The 24051-nt window shown below is 40.2% G+C and overlaps 1 protein-coding gene across 6 annotated transcripts in view; it reads left to right on the top strand.

Annotated features, from left to right (window-relative positions):
- The window catches only part of Fmn1 (formin 1), a 399662-nt gene that overhangs the window by 55348 nt on the left and 320263 nt on the right, over positions 1–24051 (top strand). Inside the window, exon 1 of one of the 6 annotated variants that reach the window (XM_048793079.1) lies at positions 23412–23598. The exons of the other annotated variants lie outside the window; for them this stretch is intronic. Coding sequence (XP_048649036.1) covers positions 23466–23598 — 133 coding nt within the window. The 5' untranslated portion in view covers positions 23412–23465. Of the gene's footprint in view, positions 1–23411; positions 23599–24051 lie in introns of those variants that run through there. 6 annotated transcript variants of the gene reach the window in all.

The raw sequence follows: 24051 nt of genomic DNA, 5'->3' as shown, positions 1-24051 counted from the left end.
GACTGTTCTCATAAACACACAAGCAGTGGTGCTTCAATTGGTTTTTCATAAAGAGAATCTAGCAGTCTGTATCCAAATTGACTATACCATATATTACAGTTTTTTTGCATGTATTTTGCTCAGGATAATGTGCAATGATCGTATATACTTCTTCATTGTCAAATAATTCTCTTGTCCTTGTGAAGTCATAAGTTAAAGATAGTCCCTTGCTGAATATTGTTATAACAGATTTAAAGGCCTTGCCTAATTATTATAAACAAGATTTTTATTCCCAGAATAAGTGAAACTAGAATAAGCAATAGCTCTTAAGAGAATGCTGCTTTATTAAGAATATTTCTAGCCCAGTGGGTTATGCATTATACTAGTGCCAATTTAAAAAAAAAAAAAACAAAACAGTGAGTGTAAGAATTTAAAATGTGCTGACAACAAAATATTTTTTTTCCAGCAGTGCTGTTTATTTAAGTACTGGTCTGACAAATATGACTGCATTGCTAAAGCATTTTATTCCTGTCCATGAAAATTCTTATCTAAAATTAAGTTTTTGATCAATGACCTGGTGCTGCTTAGAGTACATTATTACAACCAGAAGTTGTTTTTTTAAATTGCTGCAAAATTTTCCTCTAGTATGCAATTTAAAATATTTCTGCCCACACTTACAAATGTGTGTTCCATCCTCTCCTGTTCCTCCAATTTACTGAGAAGAGATTAGAAGAATCTATTCATCATTAATTAATTGACTGCCAGAGCCCAGTTCTTCTTTTCTCCCTTGCCTAAGCATAGAAAAACCAGAGTGAATGAGGGGTTGACATTTACTACAGTGTCCCTGACTGTGTGGGGCTAATCACATGGAATTAATTTAACCCTCAGGAGTCTGTGCGCTCTCTACCATCATGTCACGTCCTCCATGCTCAGAAATGAGACCCTCTGAAGGAGGACTCTTATGTAGTATAGTTTTGGTTTTAGTTTTGGCTTCTTGCATTTTTATACTCTGATTAAAAAAAAAAAAAACTCCATTAGGTAAATATTCTTTTATTGCTGAGAAGGTAATTTTGTTAATATAGACCCTTTTCTTGAAAGTCTAATCTATCGTCTATGATTTAGGAACTTAAAATGCCACCCCTGCTTTTTAGATCACAGGAATTGGAATTGATTCCCAAGAATTCTGCTTCCTAAAGTGAATTCTCATCACTTTTATCCACTAGATAACATTTCATCCCTAAATAGCTTGTTTGCTTTTCCTCAGCTCACAGGTACAAGTCAGGATGGCACCCTGCCACCTTGGGGCGGGGAAGAGGGGCTGCGCACAGAACTGCGGACAGAACTGCTGGGGTTGGAGTAGCTTAGACAGATGCGGGTTTCAAGACAGTAGTCTCTGCAGATAGCATCCTTCATTATTTAAAAACCAAATCATTTCCTCATCAGATTGCAGGCATTTCACGGGACAAATGTTAGCTTTTAGAGGGCTGAGTGTATAAAATGACTCAGTATAACCAAGAAATGGGTCTCAGATATGTGGCTTAATGAAGCATCTGAGAAAAAATTTCTTTTCTTAGGGAAAAAAGAGGAATGAATCCATAAGTTTCCAGAGTGCTTTAGCATAAAGGGCATGAATTATTTTTAAGCAGTCTAAAAATAGGTATTATTTAAAAATATATGTGGGATTAGGTTTCTTTAAGAAGGTCAGGTATTAAATGAGACAGGTTGGGGAGGAGAGGAAGACTGATTTATCTGGAAAGAGTACAGAGGAAACTTAAAAGGCATAGCAAGCAAATGTAATGTGTAGATTTTGGAATAAGCTGTCTATAAAATGGCATTTTCGAGACAATTAGGGAAATTGAGTGTGGACCTTATATTAGTATTATATGATACTAAGGACTTACTGTTAGGTTTCCTTTTGCCATTTGATAATGCATTGTGATTATGTAAGGACAGTATCTCTCCAAGTGTGGCCGCTTGCCAGCTTCAACAGCATCTCTTGGGATACTATAGAAATGAGCATTCCCAGCCCCACCCCAAACCTTCTGAATAAGAAACTCTAGAGTGGGCCCAGAAAGAAAGGAGAGAATCACTGGTGTAAGAAACTATCCGTATTTCCAAAGGGGTGCATGGGTAGTAAGTAGAGGTGAAAGAATGCAAGGTCTTAAACAAAGCAATAGTTTTAAAATACTTAGTGCAAATATTGAAGGATTTGATGAAGCAAGTGTAGCGAAATTGATAATTGAGTTGGGGTATTTGGTATGCATGGCTTTATTATGTGGTTGTCTGTTTTTGTGTGTTTGAAAATAGTCGTTACAAAAAAATTGGAAATTATACAATGCTTTAGAAAAATAAGGAGGAATCCTTCAACAAAAGAAATAAAACAAATACTTGATTTTTTATTTTCTGAAAGCTTCCAGTTTAGAAGCCCGAGACTCCAAGACCTGGGTTTTGCTCCTGGCTCTGTCACTCACCAGCCCCATGGTCTTGAGTGGTGAGTTTCCTGGAGTCTTGTTCTTCTTACCTGTGAAATGCAGCAGCATGTCCTGGGGTGACTGAAGCCAGGGCACAGCATCTGCACAGAGCAGATGTGGTCTGAACTTCGTGAAGCTCTCCAGAGACTTGAAATCAGAGAGTCCTTATTTCTCATAGATCAGAATTGACAAAGACCCACCAGTGCTGCTCCTGGCGTGTGCCCTGAACCCTTTCTCTGGCCTCTGCCACTGCAAGGCCCCCATCTCTTCAGGCCAAGGGGGTCCTGCAGTGATGGTGTGAACTCTGATTCTGAGTGGGTATAGGAGCCCTCATTCATAGCTGTCGTACCTAGAGAACCCTAGAGAGTCATCAAATCTGCATTTCAAAACCATGTACCTCATTTCATAAGGGAAGCAATAGTCTCCTCACCTCTAGAAAGATGAGGGCTATCTAATAACCAGGAAAATGCAGAATTGATAGGCTAGTACAAACCTCCATGTGTCCACTGTGAAGGGTGAGACAAGAAAATGGCAGCGTCTCACTGGGGAGAGGCACTGAGGGACACGCAGGCTGTGTTTGGAGAGGGGATGGCAGAGGAGGACATGTGGGGACCATATATGGACACCTGCTTTGGCCACATCCCATTGGCAACACGGAAGAGAATGGAGCAGTAGGTAGCTGGTGAGCATAAAGAGCAGCAGCTGCAGAGCACCGCGGCCAGGAGCTGGCGATGCATCTCAACCCACTCGTCTGTAGGCTTCCTGATAGGCATCTCATCCCCAGGAGTGTGGCAATCGATGACTGTTCCTACTGACTGAGCCCTTCCTGGAGGCCTTTCCCAGCACAGCACCTGTTTATTTCTCTTCCCGTGTTCCTTCATCTCTTCTCTTTCCTACATAGACTTTGCTCTGCCCTTGCCATAATAAATAGGCCGTGCCTGCGGCCTCTGGCTGACACCCGATGGTGACAACAACAGCAGTCATTTATTGAGCAGCACCTCTTAGGTGCCAGGTACTGAACTGAGCACTTGATAAATATTCTATGTCATTGGAACCATGAACTACACCATAGTTATTATTACTGTCACTTTACAGAGGGAGAAACTCAAAGTCATAGAAGTGAATTAAATTTCCCAGGTCCCCGAGCTAAGGAGTGGCAGCACCCAGAGTCAACCTAGGTCCGACCAACTGCAATTTCAGTCTCTTGTTCACTGGTGACACGGAATTGAGCCAATCCATTGAGCCCTATTTAATTTGATTTTTTCCATATTTTTATTAGTACAACTGTCATTGTACATAATGGTGGGATCTGTTGTTATATATATGTACATCCACACAATATAATTATATAACCGTATAATTTGGCCAATATCATTCCCCAGTATTTCCCCTTTCCCCATTGGTGGAGGGCTCTTTAAAGAGCTGCAGTGCCTGATACTCTCCTAATTTCCCTAAGGCTCAGAATCATGTAGAGAAGCCTTACCCCAGTAAAAAGAAATGTGCAAGATAGTAGAATGACTTTGGACATTGCTATCCTATATGCAGATACGATTGCATGACCAATGTAATTCCACATGTACAACCAGAAGAATGAGATGTTATATTCCATATATGTATAATATGTCAAAATGCATTCTACTACCATGTATTACTACAAATTATAAAAAATTATAATTATAATTTTTAGGACAAATTATAAAAAAGAAATGTGCAAGCATTTCATATAGTATGTTGAAAGGAAATATGTTGATCGTTTTGGGGAGGAGAAGTAACTCTTTTTCTAAAAAATTTTTGTTTTTTTAGTTATATATGACAGTAGAAATATTTTGACATATCATATATACCTGGAGTTTAGCTTCCCATTTTTGTGGTTGTACATGATGTGGAGTTACACTCATTGTGTATTCATATATGAACATAGGAAGGTTATGTCTGACTTTCCCATTCTCATCTCCTCTCTCTCCCCTCCATTACCCCTGCCCAATCTGGTGAACCCCTCCACACCCCCCCCCACCACCTATCGTCAGTCCAGCATCCACTTGGAATGGAACCACATTCAGCCCTTTGGTTTTTGGGACTTCACTTATTTCACTTAGCATGATCGGTCNGATTCACTTATTTCACTTAGCATGATGGTCTCCAGTTCCATCCATTTACCAGCAAATGCTATAATTTTGTTCTTCTTTATGGCTGAGTAATATTCCATTATGTATATGTACCACATTTCTTTATCCATTCATCTATTTTAAAAATTTTTTTTAGTAGATGGACACAATACCTTAGTTTTATTTATTTATTTTTATGTGGTACTGAGAATCAAACCCACTGCCTTACATGTGCTAGGCAGGCACTCTACCACTGAGCTACAACCCCAGCCCCCATTCTTAGGTTGGTTCTATAGCTCAGCTATTGTGATTTGAGCTGCTATGAACATCAATGTGGCTACATCACTATAGTATACTGATTTAAGTCCTTTGGGTATATGCTGAGGAGTGGGGAAACTGGATCAAATGGTGGTTCCATTCCAAGTTTTCTGAGGAATTTCCATACTACTTTCCAGAATAGTTACACCAATTTGCATTCTACCAGCAATGTATGAGTGTACTTTCTCCCCACATCCTGGCCAACATTTATTTTTACTTGTATTCTTGATCATTGCCATTCTGACTGGAGTGAGATGAAATCTCAGTGTAGTTTTAATTTGCATTTCTCTGATTGCTAGTGATATTGAACATTTTTTCACATATTTGTTGACTGTTCGTATTTCTTCTTCTGTGAAGTGTCTGTTAAGTTCTTTTGCCTGTTTATTGATTGGGTTGTTTGGGTTTTTTAGGTGTTAAGGTTTTTAGTTCTTTATATACCCTAGAGATTAATGTTCTATCTTAGGTGCAGGTGGAAAAGATTTTCTCCCATTTGATACTCTCTTTCTCTTCATGGTTTTCATTCTTTCCTTTGCTGTGATGAAGCTTTTTAGTTTGATATCATCTCATTTGATTCTTTTTAAAAAATAATATTTATTTTTTAGTTGTAGTTGGACACAATATCTGTATTTTATCTATTTATTTTTTTAAGTGGTGTTGAGGATCGAACCCAGGGCCCCACACATGCTAGGCAAGTGCTCCACTGCTAAGCCACAACCTCAATGCCCCCATTTAATTCTTGATTTTACTTTTTGCGCTTTAGGAGTTCAGTTGAGGAATTTGGTTCCTAAGTCAGCATGGTGAAGATTTGGGCCTACGGAAAAGTAATTTCTTGAATGGAATCTGAACAAAAATCTTTTAAAAAGAATCTTTCTTGGGAACATTGTAGCTGCCAGGACACTTCCTTGGTGACAACATTAAGCATTGTTCTTTGGGCTCATCAATCTGGGGCTTAATTGCTCATTCTTTTTTTTTTTTTTTAATATTTATTTATTTATTTAGTTTTCGGCGGACACAACATCTTTGTTTGTATGTGGTGCTGAGGATTGAACCCGGGCTGCACGCATGCCAGGTGAGCGCGCTACCACTTGAGCCACATCCCCAGCCCTAATTGCTCATTCTTGTCATATCCACTCTTTGGAGACTATGTTAGTTCAAAATCATGCAGGTTTTTTTTTTCCTGTCCTTAGAAATATAGCTACCCCTCTCGTTCAAGGCAGGCAGGGGGAACTCCAAAATGCTGCTAAAACTCTCAAGTAGAAGAGAGAAATGTGGAAGAGATACCCTGCTGCATCTGGTGACAGAAGTGAAGGTCTCACTGCAACCTGGAACAGAGTCAGGGTGGCATTGACTGAAGATAGCTGTAAAGAATAGTGGCCAACTCAGGGACCTCTGTGAGCACCTTACATAGAAGTTTCACATGCACTGTCAACAGATTCTCACAAAATCCCTGTGAGGCCGGTGTGTATATTTCTGTTTGCTTTTGTATAATTCACTTGGTTTGTTCCAGAAAGGATTAAGGGACCTGCATCCAACAAAGCAAATAAAATGTATTTTAAACAGATGATAAAAACTAGAAAAGAAAGCAATAGGTAATACTGACCAGCATGAATTGTTGAGATTAATGATATATTTGAGAGTCAAACTCTATGGAACCCTTACTGCGACCTTTGCCTCAGTTTTCAGAAAGAAATAGCTATAACATCTTTTGCCAAGAAAAGCACTTGCTTGGATATTTTCAACCTGAAGTATATTATAATATTGGGAAGCAGAGTGTAAGAACTCTTTCACAGACCTAGGAGCTGAAGCTTACTTTTCAATTTGAAGCTGTCTCCAAACACTTCTTTCTGTCACTGTTTCTACTTATGCTTCTCTTCTTGTGAGTAGGTGGTATATATGCATAAAAATGTGTATTCTTCATATTCTCTCAAGAGATTTAAGCCTCTTCAAGATCTTGTACTTTTTGTGAGACTCTTAACCACCCTATCTTTGAGAGATAAAGTCATCTCTGCTTGAGTAGGAAGCAAGTCAGAGGGCAACTTGCTAAAGAAATGGCGGGGGGAAGACTGACCTTAAGTCACCTGTCTGCCCCTTTGCTCCACGCTGTGAAGACCCCTGTTACCACAAAGCCATCTGCTCTGGAGTAAGCATTGTACACAGCAACCCTCTCCTCCTCTCTGACTGGGCTACTCTGTGCTGAGACTTATCTACTTTGAAATCTCCCTGCTGTTGTTCAGTTTGCATATAAGTTTAAAATAGATATTCTCATTATTTTCAGGGACTTGTCTTTACAAAAGAGGACTTAAGAGAGGGGGTGAGGTTCTAAAGACTCTTATACTGACCCTGTTGAAAAGATTATTTATATAGCAAACCTTCTGGGACAAGGTCTCAGAACATTTGAAGTGCTTATTAGTCTTGGTGTGCAAGTCAAACAGCAACTTCATTTGAATTTTAACACTTAAAAAATTCCTTGAGGAATTTTCCTTGAGGAACAAAATTTTCCATATGTAGGCTTCCTTTATTTTTGTGGCAAAACATTGTGACTCAAATGTATTTTTAAATATTTCAGAAGAGGTGAATCTCATGGGGGTTAAGCCTCTCTGATAGGGTCTCAGTTTTCTCATTTCCTCTCCATCCAGTGCTCTTGCACTTGACCTTGTGTTGAAGCTGTCACAATCCACTGCTGTTTCCCCTTGTGTTTATGGCAGATCCAGAATGACTGGACAGCTGCAGCCTGCAGCCTGGTGCAAAGTGGGGTATCGATGCAGCCAGATGGGGAACTTGCTTTGAAACTGCATTTGATTGAAAAGCACCCTCTTTTTATTTAGATTACTTTTACTGGGTAATTTGTGGTGGGGTGAGGTGGAACTTTTAGTTCAGGAACCCCTTGTTCCATTGCTTCTTGAGCCATCTGTGAGCCATCCAGTGGCATCCTTACCATATTTTGTCTCTTCTTTTAAATTTTGCATCAGCTCTGAAAATCACTGGGATTAATTATCTGATTTTTAAATTTGTTAGGATTACTTATCATTTCATAGGAGGCAGAGGTTTTCTAGCTGTTTTCTGGCATGGTCCACAGGGCTTTGTAGCTTGATGGCAGTGCCCTGGGCACACATCTCACCTATAACAAGGGGTGGAAGTAAGCACATTCTGTTATGTTCTTCTGAACCCTGAGCAAATAGTTTGTCAGTAGAGAGGTTAATACTCCATACTTTATCTTGTAGGTGCACTAGCTTGTCCTTGTGGCTGTTTAGATCCTTTAAAGAGAGCATCAGTACTCACAGTTATCATTACTCATGATTTTATATATTTTGGGAAGACTTTCCAGCCTCATCTCTGTTCCTAAGCCAGAGTTCCAGAGAGAGGAACTGACTCTTCTATGGCCAAGGGGCTCATTAGTCTCAGAGCCAGGATGAGGACACAGCATTCCAGTTCGTGCTTGTTCCTCTGCAGTGCTGTGACTGTGGTGCTCTTAGGCCCCGTCACTTACAGTCACGTACAGATGGGAAGCTGACTGTGCTCATAGGCCACATGGGTTTCTAACTGTGAGACCCCTTTGAGACCACATACTCTAGATCCTTTACTCACAGAGAGGAAATGAAAGCCCAGAGACCCCATCTTGCCTAGACTCACGAAGGCTGCGGGTGCTGGAACCAGGACTAGACCAGCTCCTGACTCCAGCATGTGGTTCTGACATACAACACTGCTGCTTTGCTGATGGATGTACCTGGAGAGGGTTTTAACTCATAACCAAGACTCCCAGGAACTCAGGTGCCGAATCCTCTTGCTGGTGCGCTAAACTGTGGAAGGACACACAGTTCCATGTGATGATGGTGCTTGACATGGGAGGCTGAGAGATGTGATGCTCTTCATCCATCTCCCTTTGTGAGTCCGTGACTCCTGGCCCTCCTGTGGGCCTCAGCTTTCTTGCCTACAGTGAGAGGGCAATGAGGTGTAGTCGTCCCTTTATGTTTTAGAATTCTGCGACCCTTTTCCAGATGTGTTTGTGTCTCATGTTTTGCCCAGTAGAGGGGGTTATGTGCTCATAGACTGACAGCCCCTCTGTGCTCCTCCAGGTTGGATCCTTGTGGAGATGCCCCAAGGGTGTGGTTAAGAGACAAGCCCAGGCAGGTCTCAGGGGGGAGGCTGGGGTTGGAAACAGTGGTGGAAGAGTTCAAGTGCCTGTAATGTATGCCATTAGCAAAGGAAATTGAAAGTATGCCTAGGAAACAAATCATCAGGGCCCTCAAAGTTCCTTTTAGGTTAAGGCCACACCAAGAAGAACGACAGGCTGGGAAGCTGCAGGCTTGGATGTTCCTGTTGCCATACTTCCCTCTGTTCTTAGGCATGGTGAGAGTCCTGGGTGTCACATATGCTTATAATAGTGATACAGCAAATGGCTGGCACTTATCTATGGCCCACAGAGCTCTACCTCGTGTCGTGCCAGTTCTGGTCTGAGGTTCCTTTTCTAAATGACATAATGTGGGCACATTAGGAAGAAATATAATGTCTCCTTTTGGCACCCAGTATTTATTCATTTATTTATTTAGTCTTTACAAATGGAAGTTTAATAATCGCAGAGGTAGCAGCAAAGTAGAAGAAATAGTCCCTTGGAGTAGGAGGTGACTGGAGATTGTTGTGAACAGTTCATATCTTCCAGCATCAAGTTTTTACAAAGGTGGCATCTTCTTACCTGAAGCCTGTGAGCTGAGGTCTGGGAAATGACAGCCAGTTCTTTCTCCTTTAGTTCAGGGGGAGACCCCAGTGGATCAAGACAGAGTCCCAGGAGGCCAGATCTCCTGTGTGAGTATGGAAGAGAGCAGGAGGGAGATGTACAGTTTTAGAAATGCTGAAGCTGTAGTGTAGATTAGGAGAAGAGCTGTCATATTAAAAATATCCCACTGCTCATATTTCATACAGTCAGAATTGAGACTAGCATTTATGGTCAGGAAAGAAGGAGGGAAAGAGGAAAAAATGGACACGTTCAAGAGTTGGACAGTTACTGGCGCAGATGGAAGGAAAAGGAAATTCTTGACTCTTCTGATCCAGCTGAGGCCCAGGATAGAAGTAACCTCCAAAAGAGCTCAGCTAGTCAGAGATAGAGCCCAGACTCAGATCTTGATTAGCTATGGAAAATACTGTTTCAGGTCGTTCACCTGAAAGATGGCCCTGGATGGGGAGGAAGGCAGAGGTTACTTCAGGGCACTTCCTAGGCCTTGGTTGCCTTTATCTTTGTTTTCCTTTCATATAGAGAGGGTCAAGGCAGGTGTGGGAAAGTAGTGCTGCATACTATCTGATCACTGCTTTCTGCAGGGCTCTTGGAGTGTTTTTCTCGCATCTATTTAAATAGCATGTAATGGCAAGGTGTGAGTGTTTCAGTCACTTGAGCGAGATCACCCCCGAGGGCATCTACTTAGTAAGTGTTGACTACCTTTTTCACTCTGCCCTTGTCTAGTGCTCTGACCTGCCATCTTCTTTAATTTCCTGATGCTTGTCCTTTGTCTGCTCAGGCTGGTGGCCTACAGTGACGTCATTTTCTGTCTCTAGGAACCTCTCCATGGGTAGTGGTGTTTGTGAAAGATACTCCCTGAGGGAAGCTCTTGGCATGGCATAGTACATTCACAGTTTATGAGATGTGATCCCTGCCCCACAAGAGCCCACCCCAAAGTGGTCCAAACCACACTGATACACAATGAGCAAATATATTGGTGACTAGTCATAGAGAGTTTTTTTCAAAACTTGTTTCCATGTTCAGCCGACACTGACTTGTTCAGGAAGAGTGCCAGTAAAACCAATAAAAATAATAAGCACACTCACTCTCGTGTTAATACAGCTCTTTATGGTTTGCAGTGCACTTTCACAGACATTTCTGCTGGATCCTCCCATCAGGCATGACCGCCATGACAGGCATCACTGTTGGTTTTACATATGAAGAAACTGAGGCCCAGGATACAAGTAAACTCTAAAAGAGCTCAGCTAGTCAGAGATAGAGCCCAGACTCATATCTTGATTATTCAGTGCAAATTTTTTAAATTATGAGATTCAAATATAAGACAGAGTGGGTATTTTTGACTCTAAAACTGGAAGAGTATAGTGTGGCCTTGTATGCACATTGGAGACTCAGAAGTTATTCTTTATAAACATATGCATAAAAACTACTTGAAATCCTAAAAATCTGAAGTTACCACTTAATAATTTAGATTTTTAAAATAAATATTAATAAAATTGCTTTATGTAATAGACCAGCATTTTCATCTTGTCAAAATTACTTAAAATCAATTCTAATGTTTGTATATATTCTAGTGTTTAAATTCATCATAATTTATTTTAAGAGAGAGAGAGAGAGAGAATTTTTTTATATTTATTTTTTAGTTTTCGGTGGACACAACATCTTTATTTTATTTTTATGTGGTGCTGAGGATCGAACCCAGTGCCCCACGCATGCCAGGCGAATGCGTTACCGCTTGAGCCACATCCCCAGCCCCTCATCATAATTTTAAAAAGCTTCTTATTGCTTTCTTGGATTGTGTTAATCTTTGTTAGCATAAACTACTGTACAGTTCACAACTTTTATCTAAATATTTGTTGACATTTCAAAGTAGTTTCATAAAACTGATTCCCAGACTTAAGAATTTGAAGCATGTTTACATGTTTAGTGTTTGAAATGTATGTACACTTTTATTCACAGGTAGGGCCATGTTTTGGGTTCTGTATAGTCTTCCCAACATGATGAGTTTCTTATGTTATCATAGTTACTATAAATAACAGGCATAGAAACAAAATGCCAGCAGAGCAGTCTTACATGACTGGCATAGAGGGATCAAGACTGGAAAGATATTTGGTCAATGGAAATTGGAGGCTCTTCCAGGCATATGGGACAGAACTCTCTAAATCACTGCTTAGATAGTATTTCCCTTAAAACGTTTCCAGACATCCCTGTGGTGTACATATCAAGTATCAGATCACATAGTCTTCCTACATATTGCATGGCACTCTCTACTCGTCCCTTTAAGCACTAAACTTGCCACATTCTTCCTGCCTGTTTATTTCCAGTGGCTCCAACAAAACTGCCACCTCCTGAGAAAAGGGACTCATCACATTCATAGCAGTCAGCACGGAGCCTGGAACATTGTAGGTACTTGTAGTCGTCCGCTAGAGCTGCCATGACAGAATACCACGGAGGGGCATCTTAAACAACAGGATTTATTTCCTCACTGTTACAGAGGCTGGAAGTCCAGGATCAAGAGGCCACAGGGTTAGCATCCTCTGAGGCCCCTCTGGTGCCTTCTCACACCATCATCCTCCTGAGTACATGTGCCCCTGGAGTCTCGGTCAACCTCAGTCTCCTCTTATTGTAAGGACACGAGTCAGACTGGATTCAGGCCCACTCTAAAGACCTCATTACAACTTGATTACTTCTTTAAAAGCTCTATCTCCAAAAAATGATCACATTCTGAAGTACTGGAGGTTTAGGCTTCAATGTAGGAATTTTGGAGGAACATAATTCCCTATACCAGTATCCCATACATATTTTTATTGCGAAATATTTGACATGCTCATAGATGAATAAAAAGATAATCTTTACATTCCAGCATCCTGCCTATCTAGATGCTAATCTGCTCCTTTCTCGTCAGAGGTATAAACAATGGAATCAGTCTGGTATTTTATAAATTATGTCAGACGCACAGTCAGAGCCCTGGGTTCATGTCTTGGCTCTAGTAACCAACTCTGTGACCTGAACCACCTCTGGCTTCAGTCTCCCTTCTGTGGAATTGGGGTAATCACACCTACCACAGTAGACGTCTGTGAGACTCTCTGAAGTCATACATATGGGGGTGTCTGGCACAGGGCATACCATGAAGTAGACATCAGAAAACGCCAGTTTAAACTGTCAGTTGAAAGGTATGTTAGAAATAAGAAGAATTTCAATTTGCAGATGAGGAGAGCGCAGGTGCCGACAGCTCTAAAAGACACCCAGATTCAGCAGTGTTTTGGTAATCTCACCATGGCTATTCATGCCCACTGCTCTTTCAGCTCCAGATTTATTTAAGTTTGGTGGTTTACCCCTTTTGGAAAAAAATTACACAATAAAATTTTTATATTTAAGACACTTGTTTATAACCTACCATTTGTAGATTTCACTGAGTGATTTCATTTCTCATCTCCAGATTCTGGTAGGTAATCACATGGTAGTGTTGCCTAATTGCTGTTTTCCCTGAGAGTTATGTTAATGGGCCTTAAAATATCTCTTTACATAAAATATCATGTTGTCTCATCCTCAGGATAATGACGGATGCCTTTGGTGAGGCTTTTTACAAATGGACTCTGAAATGTCATGTGAATACAAATTCTTCTTATGGGAGATGGAAAGATTGTTTTTGTTGAGCAAATGACAGGTGATCAGAGTCCAAAGAGTGGCTGGGGAGCTGGGGAGTCCTATAAGAGTCAGCAGACCAGAGTCAGAGCCTTTATTGACCTTCTGGTCTAAGCAGCACCATGACCAAACTTTTAATTTACCAGCTTCTCATTGCCTCCCTCTGAGGATGTTAGAAATTATGGTTGTTTGCTCCATTTTTTTTTTTTTAATTTTCTTTCCAGGACAAGTTGTTCACCTCTGCTTCTCCTTTCTACTTCTCTTGAGCTCTCTCCTCTTCCTTCTTCCTCCTGCCTCATTCCTTGCTTCCCTTCCAGCCCTTACTCCCTTTTCTTCTTGTCTCCTGGTGGGCCTCCATGTCTGGACATTCTGCATGGTCTGCTCTCTGTCTCTCGCTCTCCTGTCCTGTTGCTGCTCCTTCCTCCCCTCTCTCTCCATATCCTGTAGAGAGGCAGAGGTGTGAGAGCCTCAGAAGCACAGCCACTGCCCCATCCTCACTTCCCTTTCTCCTACTCAGGAGTTCCTCAGGGAGACCTGGAATAGGGTCTTGGATATGTGTCCTCTCATTCTCCAGACATGGCAAGTGGATGTGACTTTGGTGTCCTTAAAACCATTGCTCCATGCAACACCCCTGAAATTGTCTCTAAGTTTCAGCACAGCCTACACCCCAGAGGGTGTTTCACAGCCCACAATCCAAGTAGGAGATTCACTTGGGATGGAGTTGGGTTTGACCTGAAAATATTTGTATTTTAACTGTTATACTAGTTGAGTAGCTTTAGGACACTTTCAGATTTGGTTTCTATCTTAAAAGTTTCATCAGTGTGTGAAAAAATCTTTATTGAGTTTTCAGTTTATAAAGTAGGTTACTAGCTGGGTGTGGTGATGCACACCTGTAATGCCAGTGGCTCAGGAAGCTGAGGCAGAAGGATCAAGAGTTCAAAGCCAGCCTCAGCAACTTAGCAAGGTCCTAAGAAACTCAGAGAGACCCTGTCTCTAAATAAAATATAAAAAGGGCTGGGGCTATGGCTCAGTGGTTAAGTGCCCCCGGATTCAATCTCTGGTACCAAAAAAAAAAATGGCAATTATACTTGTATTTCAATTAGTAATAGTATCTCTTTGTTAGATCTAGGCTCACCTGTTAACATATTAATTCTTGTCCATTTCTTGAGACAGTGGTTAAGTGAGAGGTCTCTGCCTGGTCAGAATCCAGTTTGTTAGAGGGTCTCAGGACCTAATATGATCCTGGGGGAACATTAGCCATAGCATTACTTATTTGAGTGGTTCTTATTCTGAAATTTATTGAGCAAGAGAATCTGTGGTTGATTAATGATGATCCAGGCAACTATGTGATCCTTTTTTTTTTTTAAAGAGAGAGGAGGAGAAAGAGAGGGAGAGGGAGAGTGGGGGGGGAGAGAGAGAGAGAGAGAGAGAGAGAGAAAGAGAGAGAGAATTTTTTAATATTTATTTTTTAGTTTTCGGTAGACACAACATCTTTATTTTATTTTTATGTGGTGCTGAGGATCGAACCCAGTGCCCTGCACATGCCAGGCAAGTGCGCTACCACTTGAACCACATCCCCAGCCCCCATGTGATCCTTTTTGAGATGATTTTCTTGAAGGGAAACAGACTGGCCCCGACCACCTCTCCGTTGGAAGGAACCTAAGATGTGAAACCTCTTCCTCAATCCTTGTCAACAGGACTGTCTCATTCATCACTTCCCCAGCCAGCCAGCTCCTAATACAGTGCCTGGAAAACAGTAGGAGCTCAACATGGCTTTTTGCAACATGCCTCTTGCAGTTTTCTCTAACTCCCACATAGCACCATGATGGCATCTTGCAAACTCTCTGCAGACCTCGCAACCACAGTTCTTTCTTTGTCAGGAATCACCTTGCCTTTAATCAACATGTAGCGTCTGTCCCACATTGCAGTGACACAGCCACAGTTATTTACGGGTATCAGTTTTCCTTCCCCAGGTTTCAGGGCCAGAGGACTCACTGAGAAGGCGGATCCAGAGGAGTTCAGGTTTCATGCTCCTGCATGTTGGCCAGGGCAGTAATTTGCCTTCCTCCCTTTCCTTGGTTTCTGCTCCAACCTGCCTGCAGCCTGCATTGCCCTTTTATTCGGGTTCGGTTCGATCCAGGCTTGCTGCCAGGATTCACGGCTCTTTCATTTCAACACATTTCCTGCAGAAAAAAGCCGAAGTGCTAAGAACCCTCAGCTAAAGCTATGACACTTCTTCAGTGAGTTTTGGAGGTACTCCTGAGTAATGAGAGTAGATGTAGAGTTGGTCTCTCTCAAATCTTTGGACATTAGAGGCCCCGACTCCCCACCATCTATGTGCTCCACCTTGCTATCAGCTCTTATCTCACAGGCTGCTTCCCTGCACAAACTGTGTGCCTCAAGGCTCCACATTTTTCTGAGCACTGCGTGCTGCTTTGCTGAACTGCCCACCATGCCCTTCAGCTTCCTTCCCATTCACCTGGCATCCTGTCCCCATCTTGGTGACACTTCCTTAGTCACATTGCCTGTGTATTCCTCCAGAGTTCAGGAGAACATTCTGTGTCTCTGTACACGGTGCTTAATAATACACTGGGTCTCTGATGAGGATGTACATTGCTCCTGACCAGGGAAAACTCCTTGTGGTCAACAACTACAGTGTGTGAAATGGCAGCTACACCTGCAGAAGTTTCACGTTTACACATTGCTCTGTCATTTGCGAAGCCCTTTCATCTGTATAATCTTATTTGTTTTTCACAACTGCACTGTGAGGTCGGTATTATCATCATCAGCTTGTATTTAGATTTTTAGAAGCCACTGTTTCAACTGAGTGACTTATTGCAAAGAATAGCATTTAATCATTAAAAGAGATGGTTTTCAATGGGAAATTTGGCATTTTTAAAATGGTCTGTAAATAGCCAATCAATCATGCTTAGGAAGTTAAACATTTAGGGGTTTAGAAGCATAATACCGAAATTCTTTCTGTACGAACTTGCATGAAAATAAGACGTCCTCAGTCACTGGAGATGTGTGTACTTTTACAAAAAATTCACCATATAAAATTTGCCTTTTAAAGCTGTGATCCAGATATCCATATTTGAAAAGCCAAACCACAATTTGTAAACCCCACTAGATATTTCCTTTAAGTAACTAAGTATTCATAGGTACTGTTTGAGTGCTTTGGCACTTGCAATCCAGGAAGAGTCTAATTTTCTGGAGTTAAAACTAATCTTCAAGACCAAATTTTAAAACAAAATTATTTTACCAGATGATAATAGCTAACATTTATTTACAGGTTACTAGGTGTCAGAACTTTCTATGTATTATCTCCAAACCTTACCAGAGATTTTGAGAGAGGTTGTTTCCTCCAGTGTATAGAGGATGAAAGGTGACCTTCTTCGCTGATTGCTCACAGCTAGTGGGAACTGGACAGGGATCAGCTTCTGTGTTTGACTGCATCATGAGCCCTCCCTGGATATAATCTTATTATAAGATATCATGCTATTTTTTGAGAAAGGGGTGATAAGGAGAAATTCTGTCCCTTTCAGTTATTTCAGAATTTCACAATAGGGGGGCAGTGGGCTTGCAAAGGGTTTTCATGTATCCCAGGGAAGAACCTCATTGAGTGTCTGCTGATGTCAAAGACTTCAAGGCCCCAGCAAAAGACAGTGACACATTGTGTCTTAAAGAGTTGTCCTTATGGCAAGCAAGTCTCTGTGACCTTCCAAATTAAAAAAAAAAGTGAAGAAAAATAAAAACAAATCTCCTCCCCTTTTTTAAAAAATTAGTGTTAATTAATCCTGTGCAAAGAATGTAATACAGGGAATGAAAGAATGCTGTGGCATCCAGTGTCTGATTTATGGATTTTTTTATTTGTTCTTTTTAGTTACACATGACAGTAGAATGCATTTTGACATATCATACATACATGGAATATAACTTCCCATTCTTGTGGTTGTACTGATGTGGAGTTACACAGGTCATGTATTCATATATGAACATAAGCAAGTTACGTCTGGTTCATTCTACTGTATTTCCCATTCCCATCCTCCTCCTCTTCCCTATACCACCTCCCTCCAATCCAATGGAACCCCCTACCCATACCTATTGTGTCAACATCTGCATATCAGAAAGAATATTCGGCCTTTGGTTTTTTGGGATTGGCTTATTTCGCTTAGCATGATAGCCTCCAGTTCCATCCATTTACCAGCAAATGTCATAATATCATACTTCTTTATGGCTGAGTAACATTCCATTATGTGTGTGTACCACATTTATCCAGTCATCTGTTGAAGGGTACCTAGGTTGATTCCATAGATTAGCTATCATGAATTGAGCTGCTATGAACATTGATGTGACCGTGTTACTACATAGCATGCTGATTTTTAGTCCTTTGGGTATATGTCGAGGAGTGGGATAACTAGGTCACTTGGTGGTTCCATTTCAAGTTTTCTGAGGAATCTCTATACTGCTTTCCAGAATGGTTGCACCAATTTGCAATCCTACCAGCAATGTATGAGTGAACCTTTTCCCCCACATTCTTGCCAACATTTATTGTTATTTGTGTTCTTGATCATTGCTATTCTGACTGGAGTGAGATGAAATCTCAATGTAGTTTTAATTTGTGTTTCTCTGATTGCTAGTTATATTGAATATTTTTTCATATATTTGTTAACCATTGTATTTCTTCTTCTGTGAAGTATCTGTTCAGTTCCTTTGCCCATTTATTGATTGGATTACTTGTTTTATGGTGTTATGTTTTTTGAGTTCTTTATATAACCCAGAGATTAATACTCTATCTTAGGTGTCGGTGGCAAAGATTTTCTTCCGTTATATATGCTCTCTATTCATGTTTTTGATTGTTTCCTTTGTTGTGAAGAAGCTTTTAGTTTGATACCATCTCTTTTATTGATTCTTGGTTTTACTTCTTGCGCTTTTAGAAGTCCTGTTGAGGAATTCAGTTTCTAAACTGACACGATGGAGATTTGGGCCTACTTTTTCTTCTAGTAGCACAGGGTCTTATACCTAGGTCCTTGATCCTCTTGAGTTTTGGTTTATGGATTTTTACTCCTTCTCTTTCCAAATTTTGTGGGTCAGTTTTTGAAAATAAAAACAACCTTCTTAGATTCCTCTTTTAGAAGAACACATATTAGTGCTGGGACTGTAGCTCAGTGGTAGACCGCTCACCTCACATGTGTGAGGCACTGGGTTCAATCCTGAGTACCACATAAAAATAAAGATATTGTGTCCAACTACAACTAATATATATGTATGTATATATATATATATATATATATATATATATATTACTAAGTTAGACAAAATAGATGCTATAAGATTAAAGCAATATTTTATTTTATGTGTTGATGGTAAAGAAAAACTGTTTTCTATTCCCTTGATTCTCAACCCTGGCTGCATACACATCATGACCAACTAAGAGAACTTTAAAGAAATTCCAATGCTCAATCCCAAGCAGTAATCCAAAAAGAAGACCCCATACATTCTGCTTAATGGTGGGGACATGGGCAACATTTCTGATAAGCACAGGTGGGTGACATACATGGTCAGAAGTGGTGAATGGCACAGTACTATAACCAGCATAGCAAAAAATTGACCACTTCCACCTCATTTTTATGTTTTAGAACTTTTCCACAGTGAATGCCTATGTTTTCTTTTACCCACGCCACATTTATTTCTCCTTTTTTCTGATGCTAGCACCCCTCTTTTTCTTTGAGGATTTGCATCGCACTCTTATCTCTTTGTGTGGTTAGAATGAAGCTAGTCTCTGGAACTAGAGGTGATCATGTGACACAGGTGGCCAATGCAAATTTATATCACCTGATCACTGTGACAGGCTCAGGGATGGGCACATTTTCCAAGTTAAGCTTTGAAGAGTTACTGCCCACTCTTTTGCTGGACCAGTTGGCACACTTCTTTAATAACTGTTTACCAAGCTAAATGGGTAATGAGGCTGTAATGACCATCCTGACCCCACAAGGGGAAGGTAGAATCAAGAGGTGCAGAGAGACGCCTTATGATAGCGTTTGAGCACCTGGATTGAACCATGTCCATAATCCTGGACCTTTGGGTTAAATGAGCTCCTGAATTCCATTTTACTGAAGCCAGTTTGGTTAGATTTCTGTCATTTGAAACATAAAGAGTTAAAACTAACTCTTCTCAATGGGGCCAAGACACCAAACAAAGGAAATGATGTGTTGCTATTGGGCTGAAGAATCATGACAGGAACATACCCTTCTGGGAAGTCTAAGTTTCTGTTAAAACACCTCCCATCCCAAAGCACTAGGTCTGTCTGACCAACAACCCTTTCCATATCATCTACCCCCCACCTACTACTTTCAGGGTTTCCTTTTCTGGATATGCTTGGTTTAGGGCTAAACAGAGTCTAGGCCTTGTTATTTGACCCATGAAAATTAATTTAGTACTTAATGTGTTATAACACTACTTTTGGGAACCATGGCCATATGGAGAGAGGCTCAGCTGTGTGCCATGTGTTAAGTCACAGGCAGGATTGAATCAAGGACATACACTAACAGTGCAGAGGACCTGGATGCCAGGTTCAGGGATGTTTACTTAATCCGATAGATGATGAAAAGCCAGGGAAGGCCTTTGAGCAGAGAAGTGATGTCCCCAACCTTGGTTCAGAAAGAGTAACCAGACAGCAGAGTGAACAGTGGCAAGAGTTTAGAAAAAAGAAGGTCAATTTGTGATTGTTGCAATTGAGAACTCAAATGGGGGCTGGTAAGAAAGTGAAGGATATGAAAACCATTGTACAAATAGATCCAGGGCTTGATAATCTGCAACTGAAGGAAAGAAAGGGATTCTAAATAATTCTAAAATTTGAGCTTCAGTGATAAGAATATGGATATGCCATAAACCCATTTGAATGTAGCCAAACTATTTAAGCTCTCGTGGACTGTCTGTTCATTTATGAGGCATTAATTATAACTATGAGTAATTACTTAGCAGGTGATTATGAGGATGGATAGAGACATAGCTATGTAATAGCTTTTACCTCAATGTCTGGCACCTGGTACATGCTAAATTAACGTTAGTACTTGACTCTGCACTGTGCCAATCTCCCACTGTTCCTACATATAAGAAATATAACCAGTTTCCTCTCCTGTCGGATTATGAAGCAAGGACATAGCAGCCCTCTGAACAAAGACCCTGACTCTTAGCTCTTTGTAGAAACAAGCTCAGAGTAGATAGGCCAGCATGGTTCAGCTTGGCATTCACAGCTTTGACACAGGCACCAAGACTGTTCTCTCACATTGCACGGGTCACCAGCAGCCCTTAGATGTGAATATCGCTGCATCATCCAGTGGGACTGTTTAGAAGGCAATGTCAGGATATCAGCCTGGTTGTTTATTTTGTTGTATTTTATACACTCAAGGCACGTAGAGGGCATGCATGAAATTTACTGGGGGCTAAGCATTGAAAGGGTGAGTCTGATGTATACTTCCTAGAATCAGTATTAATTTTATGAAGCCAATTCTGAACTACCTTACTTTCCCACTATGGCAAATTTTTATTTCAAAGTGCAATTACATAGTTACTTGAGCTCAGAAAGCACAAGAATGTTTTAAGGAAGAATAAAAACTAATAGAATTAGAGTATCATGAGCACAAATAAGTCCCCTTGACTTAGTTGTTTGGGGTGAGTGTAGCTTAGGGTTTTCAAAATCTTTTAGGCTTCAGCTGACTAAGAACATAGTGCTTCATCCTGCCAGCAAGGGAGGATTTGTTTCACTGTTTGGTTAGTGGTGATAATTCCTAGGAATCCTCTGGTGCTTAGGGGTTGTTGTTCCTCATTTGTGGATTCCTTAGTCCACTGCTCTGACTGCACCATCAGCCTCTTGAAATCAGAGATTGTGCCTCATCCACACTGTTTGAAGTAAATGTTTAGTAAGTACCTAAACCAATTAATTAATAGGAAAAACAATGATGAAGACCTAGTTATATTCTAGATATTTTTCTTGTGGCCCTAACTCTATTTGTTTTGCTTCTTAGGTTCTTAAAACTGAGAAATAATTCTTGTCAGCAATGTTGTTATTGGGAAGTGAGATAATAGAGGATCTCCACTTTTATATCATGGGAAAATAAATGTGATACTGTGGCAAACTCTACTGGAGATGAGAGAATATGGTACTTCCGTTGAGCTTTGATCTATAGACAGTCCAGAACATTGCAAACAATATTGGCATTGAATTGAATATGCCCCCTTAGTCTCCCATGTGGCCTGAGGGAGCCAAAATACAAAGTAGACTCTGCTTATTGACAAAGGGCAAGTTAACTTTTGTTGTTGTTGAACTAAGCCTTTGGAGAAAGTGGACTGTAAATCATAGATGGTTGGTTTTATATACTGTTCTTCTTATAATATCTTCAAGCCATCCTTCCATCTGTCCCATGTAGAATGTTCTCCAGTTCACATATCTGGGGACATATAGATGTATATGTATATGTACCCTACAGAAAAAGCCCAAATTTCTACTTGAAGTAATAGGAAGAAGGAGGTGACCTGATTTTCATCCCAGACTGTAGGCTCATAGTACTATAAGCAACTCAGTGTATAGAGCAACAGATGTTTGTCCACACATTTTCAGAAGCAAGAATCTTAGAGATTGTCAAAAATGAGAAGTAGATGAAAAAGAAATACTTTAAAAAAACACATAAAGTTAAATATATGAGGATGTTCATTGTAATTCACAGAAGAGAAAAAGATGCATCCAATAAAGAAGGAATGGGTAAAATAAATTTGCATAAATTCCTGTACCTATATCCATGAAATGTGTATGTAGTCACCTATTTTTTAAAAATGATGTAGCCATATATGAACCAACAAAGAATAATGACCAAGAAATATTGGAAAATGAAAAGACAGTTAGATCAACCTGGAGAGCTGTATGTTTCTCTCACTACATGGATATGTTTATACACCCCTCATAAAACAATAGTAATCTCTAAGGGAGGGAACTTGAGAATTTTTTTTCTTTTCTTTTTTTTTATTGGTTGTTCAAAACATTACAAAGCTCTTGACATATGAGAATTTTTTTTTCATTTTTGGATCATTCAATTCCAAATTGATTAGTGTTCCCCAATGAACATGCACAAGATGATCAACTTTGAAAATCTTTTTTTTCCTCCTGGTGCATGGAAAAGCATCCTGGCTAACCACCCTGTATACACAGTATGAGCACAGTCTGTGGTCTGACTCATAACACAGAAGATGGTGGTGGCCCTTGGGAAAGGTAAGGCGGAAAATACAGTGAGTAGAGTTAGCACTTGTGCTATCTTTAGCAGGTGTGCCATAAATTGCAAGCATAAAATATTTTTATCTGCCTTTTTTAAAAAAATGTTCTTTAAAGACTTAGAGCAAAAGAACAGATTCTTTGTGAGAAATACAAAACAATTCTCCTCTAACTTGAAGCTCTCGGTCAGTTGTATATGTCCTTAGAATTAGAGGTCAGAGTCCTGAATCAAACTGTGCCTTCAGTTAGCATTGTGACCTCAAATTGAGTCACTTAATTGCTGATCTCTTGTTTCCCCCACCTGTTAAAATTGATAATAATAATCCTTAACGTCACATTCCTGAGTGGGGTGTTGTGATGTTTAATAAGATCATGTTGGCAAAATGCTTTGAGCTCTTTAGATAAAAGACACAATATAAACACAAAGTCTCATTAGGATAATTATACAGTGATTTTTCACATTTAGGGTTTATATCCAAGGCTGAATGCAATGATGGAGGTCATCCTAGGAGAGCATGGATGGAGATTGTCTTTCTAAATCTGAAAATAAAATTCCTAACACATGCTGAGGGTAGATATAGTAGAAATATTGTTTTTTAGAAAAACACAGCTTAGTTTTGAGAGATGTTTCAAAATGTGAAAGTACAAAATTATTTTAAGTTCTATGTTTAGCTGAAAACATCTTTTATAAAAGAGATGATCTCTCCCATCTCCTGAAAGAGGAAAAAATAAAAGGAAGCTCTTCAAGAATATCATTGCTATTTATAAAGTTTTATCATTAATATGCTGGTGAAGTGGTGAAACCTGTCTGACCCACGGTGCATACGGAAGGTTGACTCACCGCTGCTTGGCAGTCTCTTCCCAGGTGGCATTGTACCAGTTGCTCCTGTGATGGAGCAGAGGACGCACGTCCTCTCCCTACATTCTTCCTTCTCAGGCTGTCCTGAGAGCCCAGCATGTTTACTGCAGGCTCCCCACCCTTTGGCACTGTGAGTGCGCGCTACCACTATAGTCGAAGGTACAGACAGCCGATTTCAGTTCCCAAGGCTTGGAAGTGCCGACTCAGGAGGTCAGTAACCCCAGAGGAAGGTAAGCCTGAAAGCAGAACCCTGCTCTTACTTGCAGGTGGGGAAAGAAGAGTTTTATTTGAAATGGAGATAAGTCTAGATTATAAGAGTTGAAGTTCCTCTTTACTTTTCTAGTTTTTATGAACTGTACTGTGAAAGAAAAATTCTTCGTGAAAGGTCATTGTCTGGCACATAAGTTAATTTAGATGTCCTGCAATCATAGCCTGTAGAGCTTTTGATTTCAATTAAAAATCATATCATCTGAATATTAATATTTTTCTTATATTCCATTGCACAAAACTAAGGATTAGTATGTTTAATTTGTAAAGGAAAATTTTGAAGTAATCTTTCTCTGGAGAGATTGTTTTCATCATAAGGTCTTTGGAGTATGAACGTGACTTTTTTTTTTTTAAGAGAGAGAGATTTTTTTAATATTTAATTTTTAGTTTTCGGCAGACACAACATCTTTGTTTGT

The sequence above is a fragment of the Marmota marmota genome, unplaced genomic scaffold (assembly GCF_001458135.2).
Source record: "Marmota marmota marmota unplaced genomic scaffold, marMar, whole genome shotgun sequence".
Lineage (NCBI taxonomy): Eukaryota > Metazoa > Chordata > Mammalia > Rodentia > Sciuridae > Marmota > Marmota marmota.
This window is presented reverse-complemented; position numbering and strand designations above follow the sequence as displayed.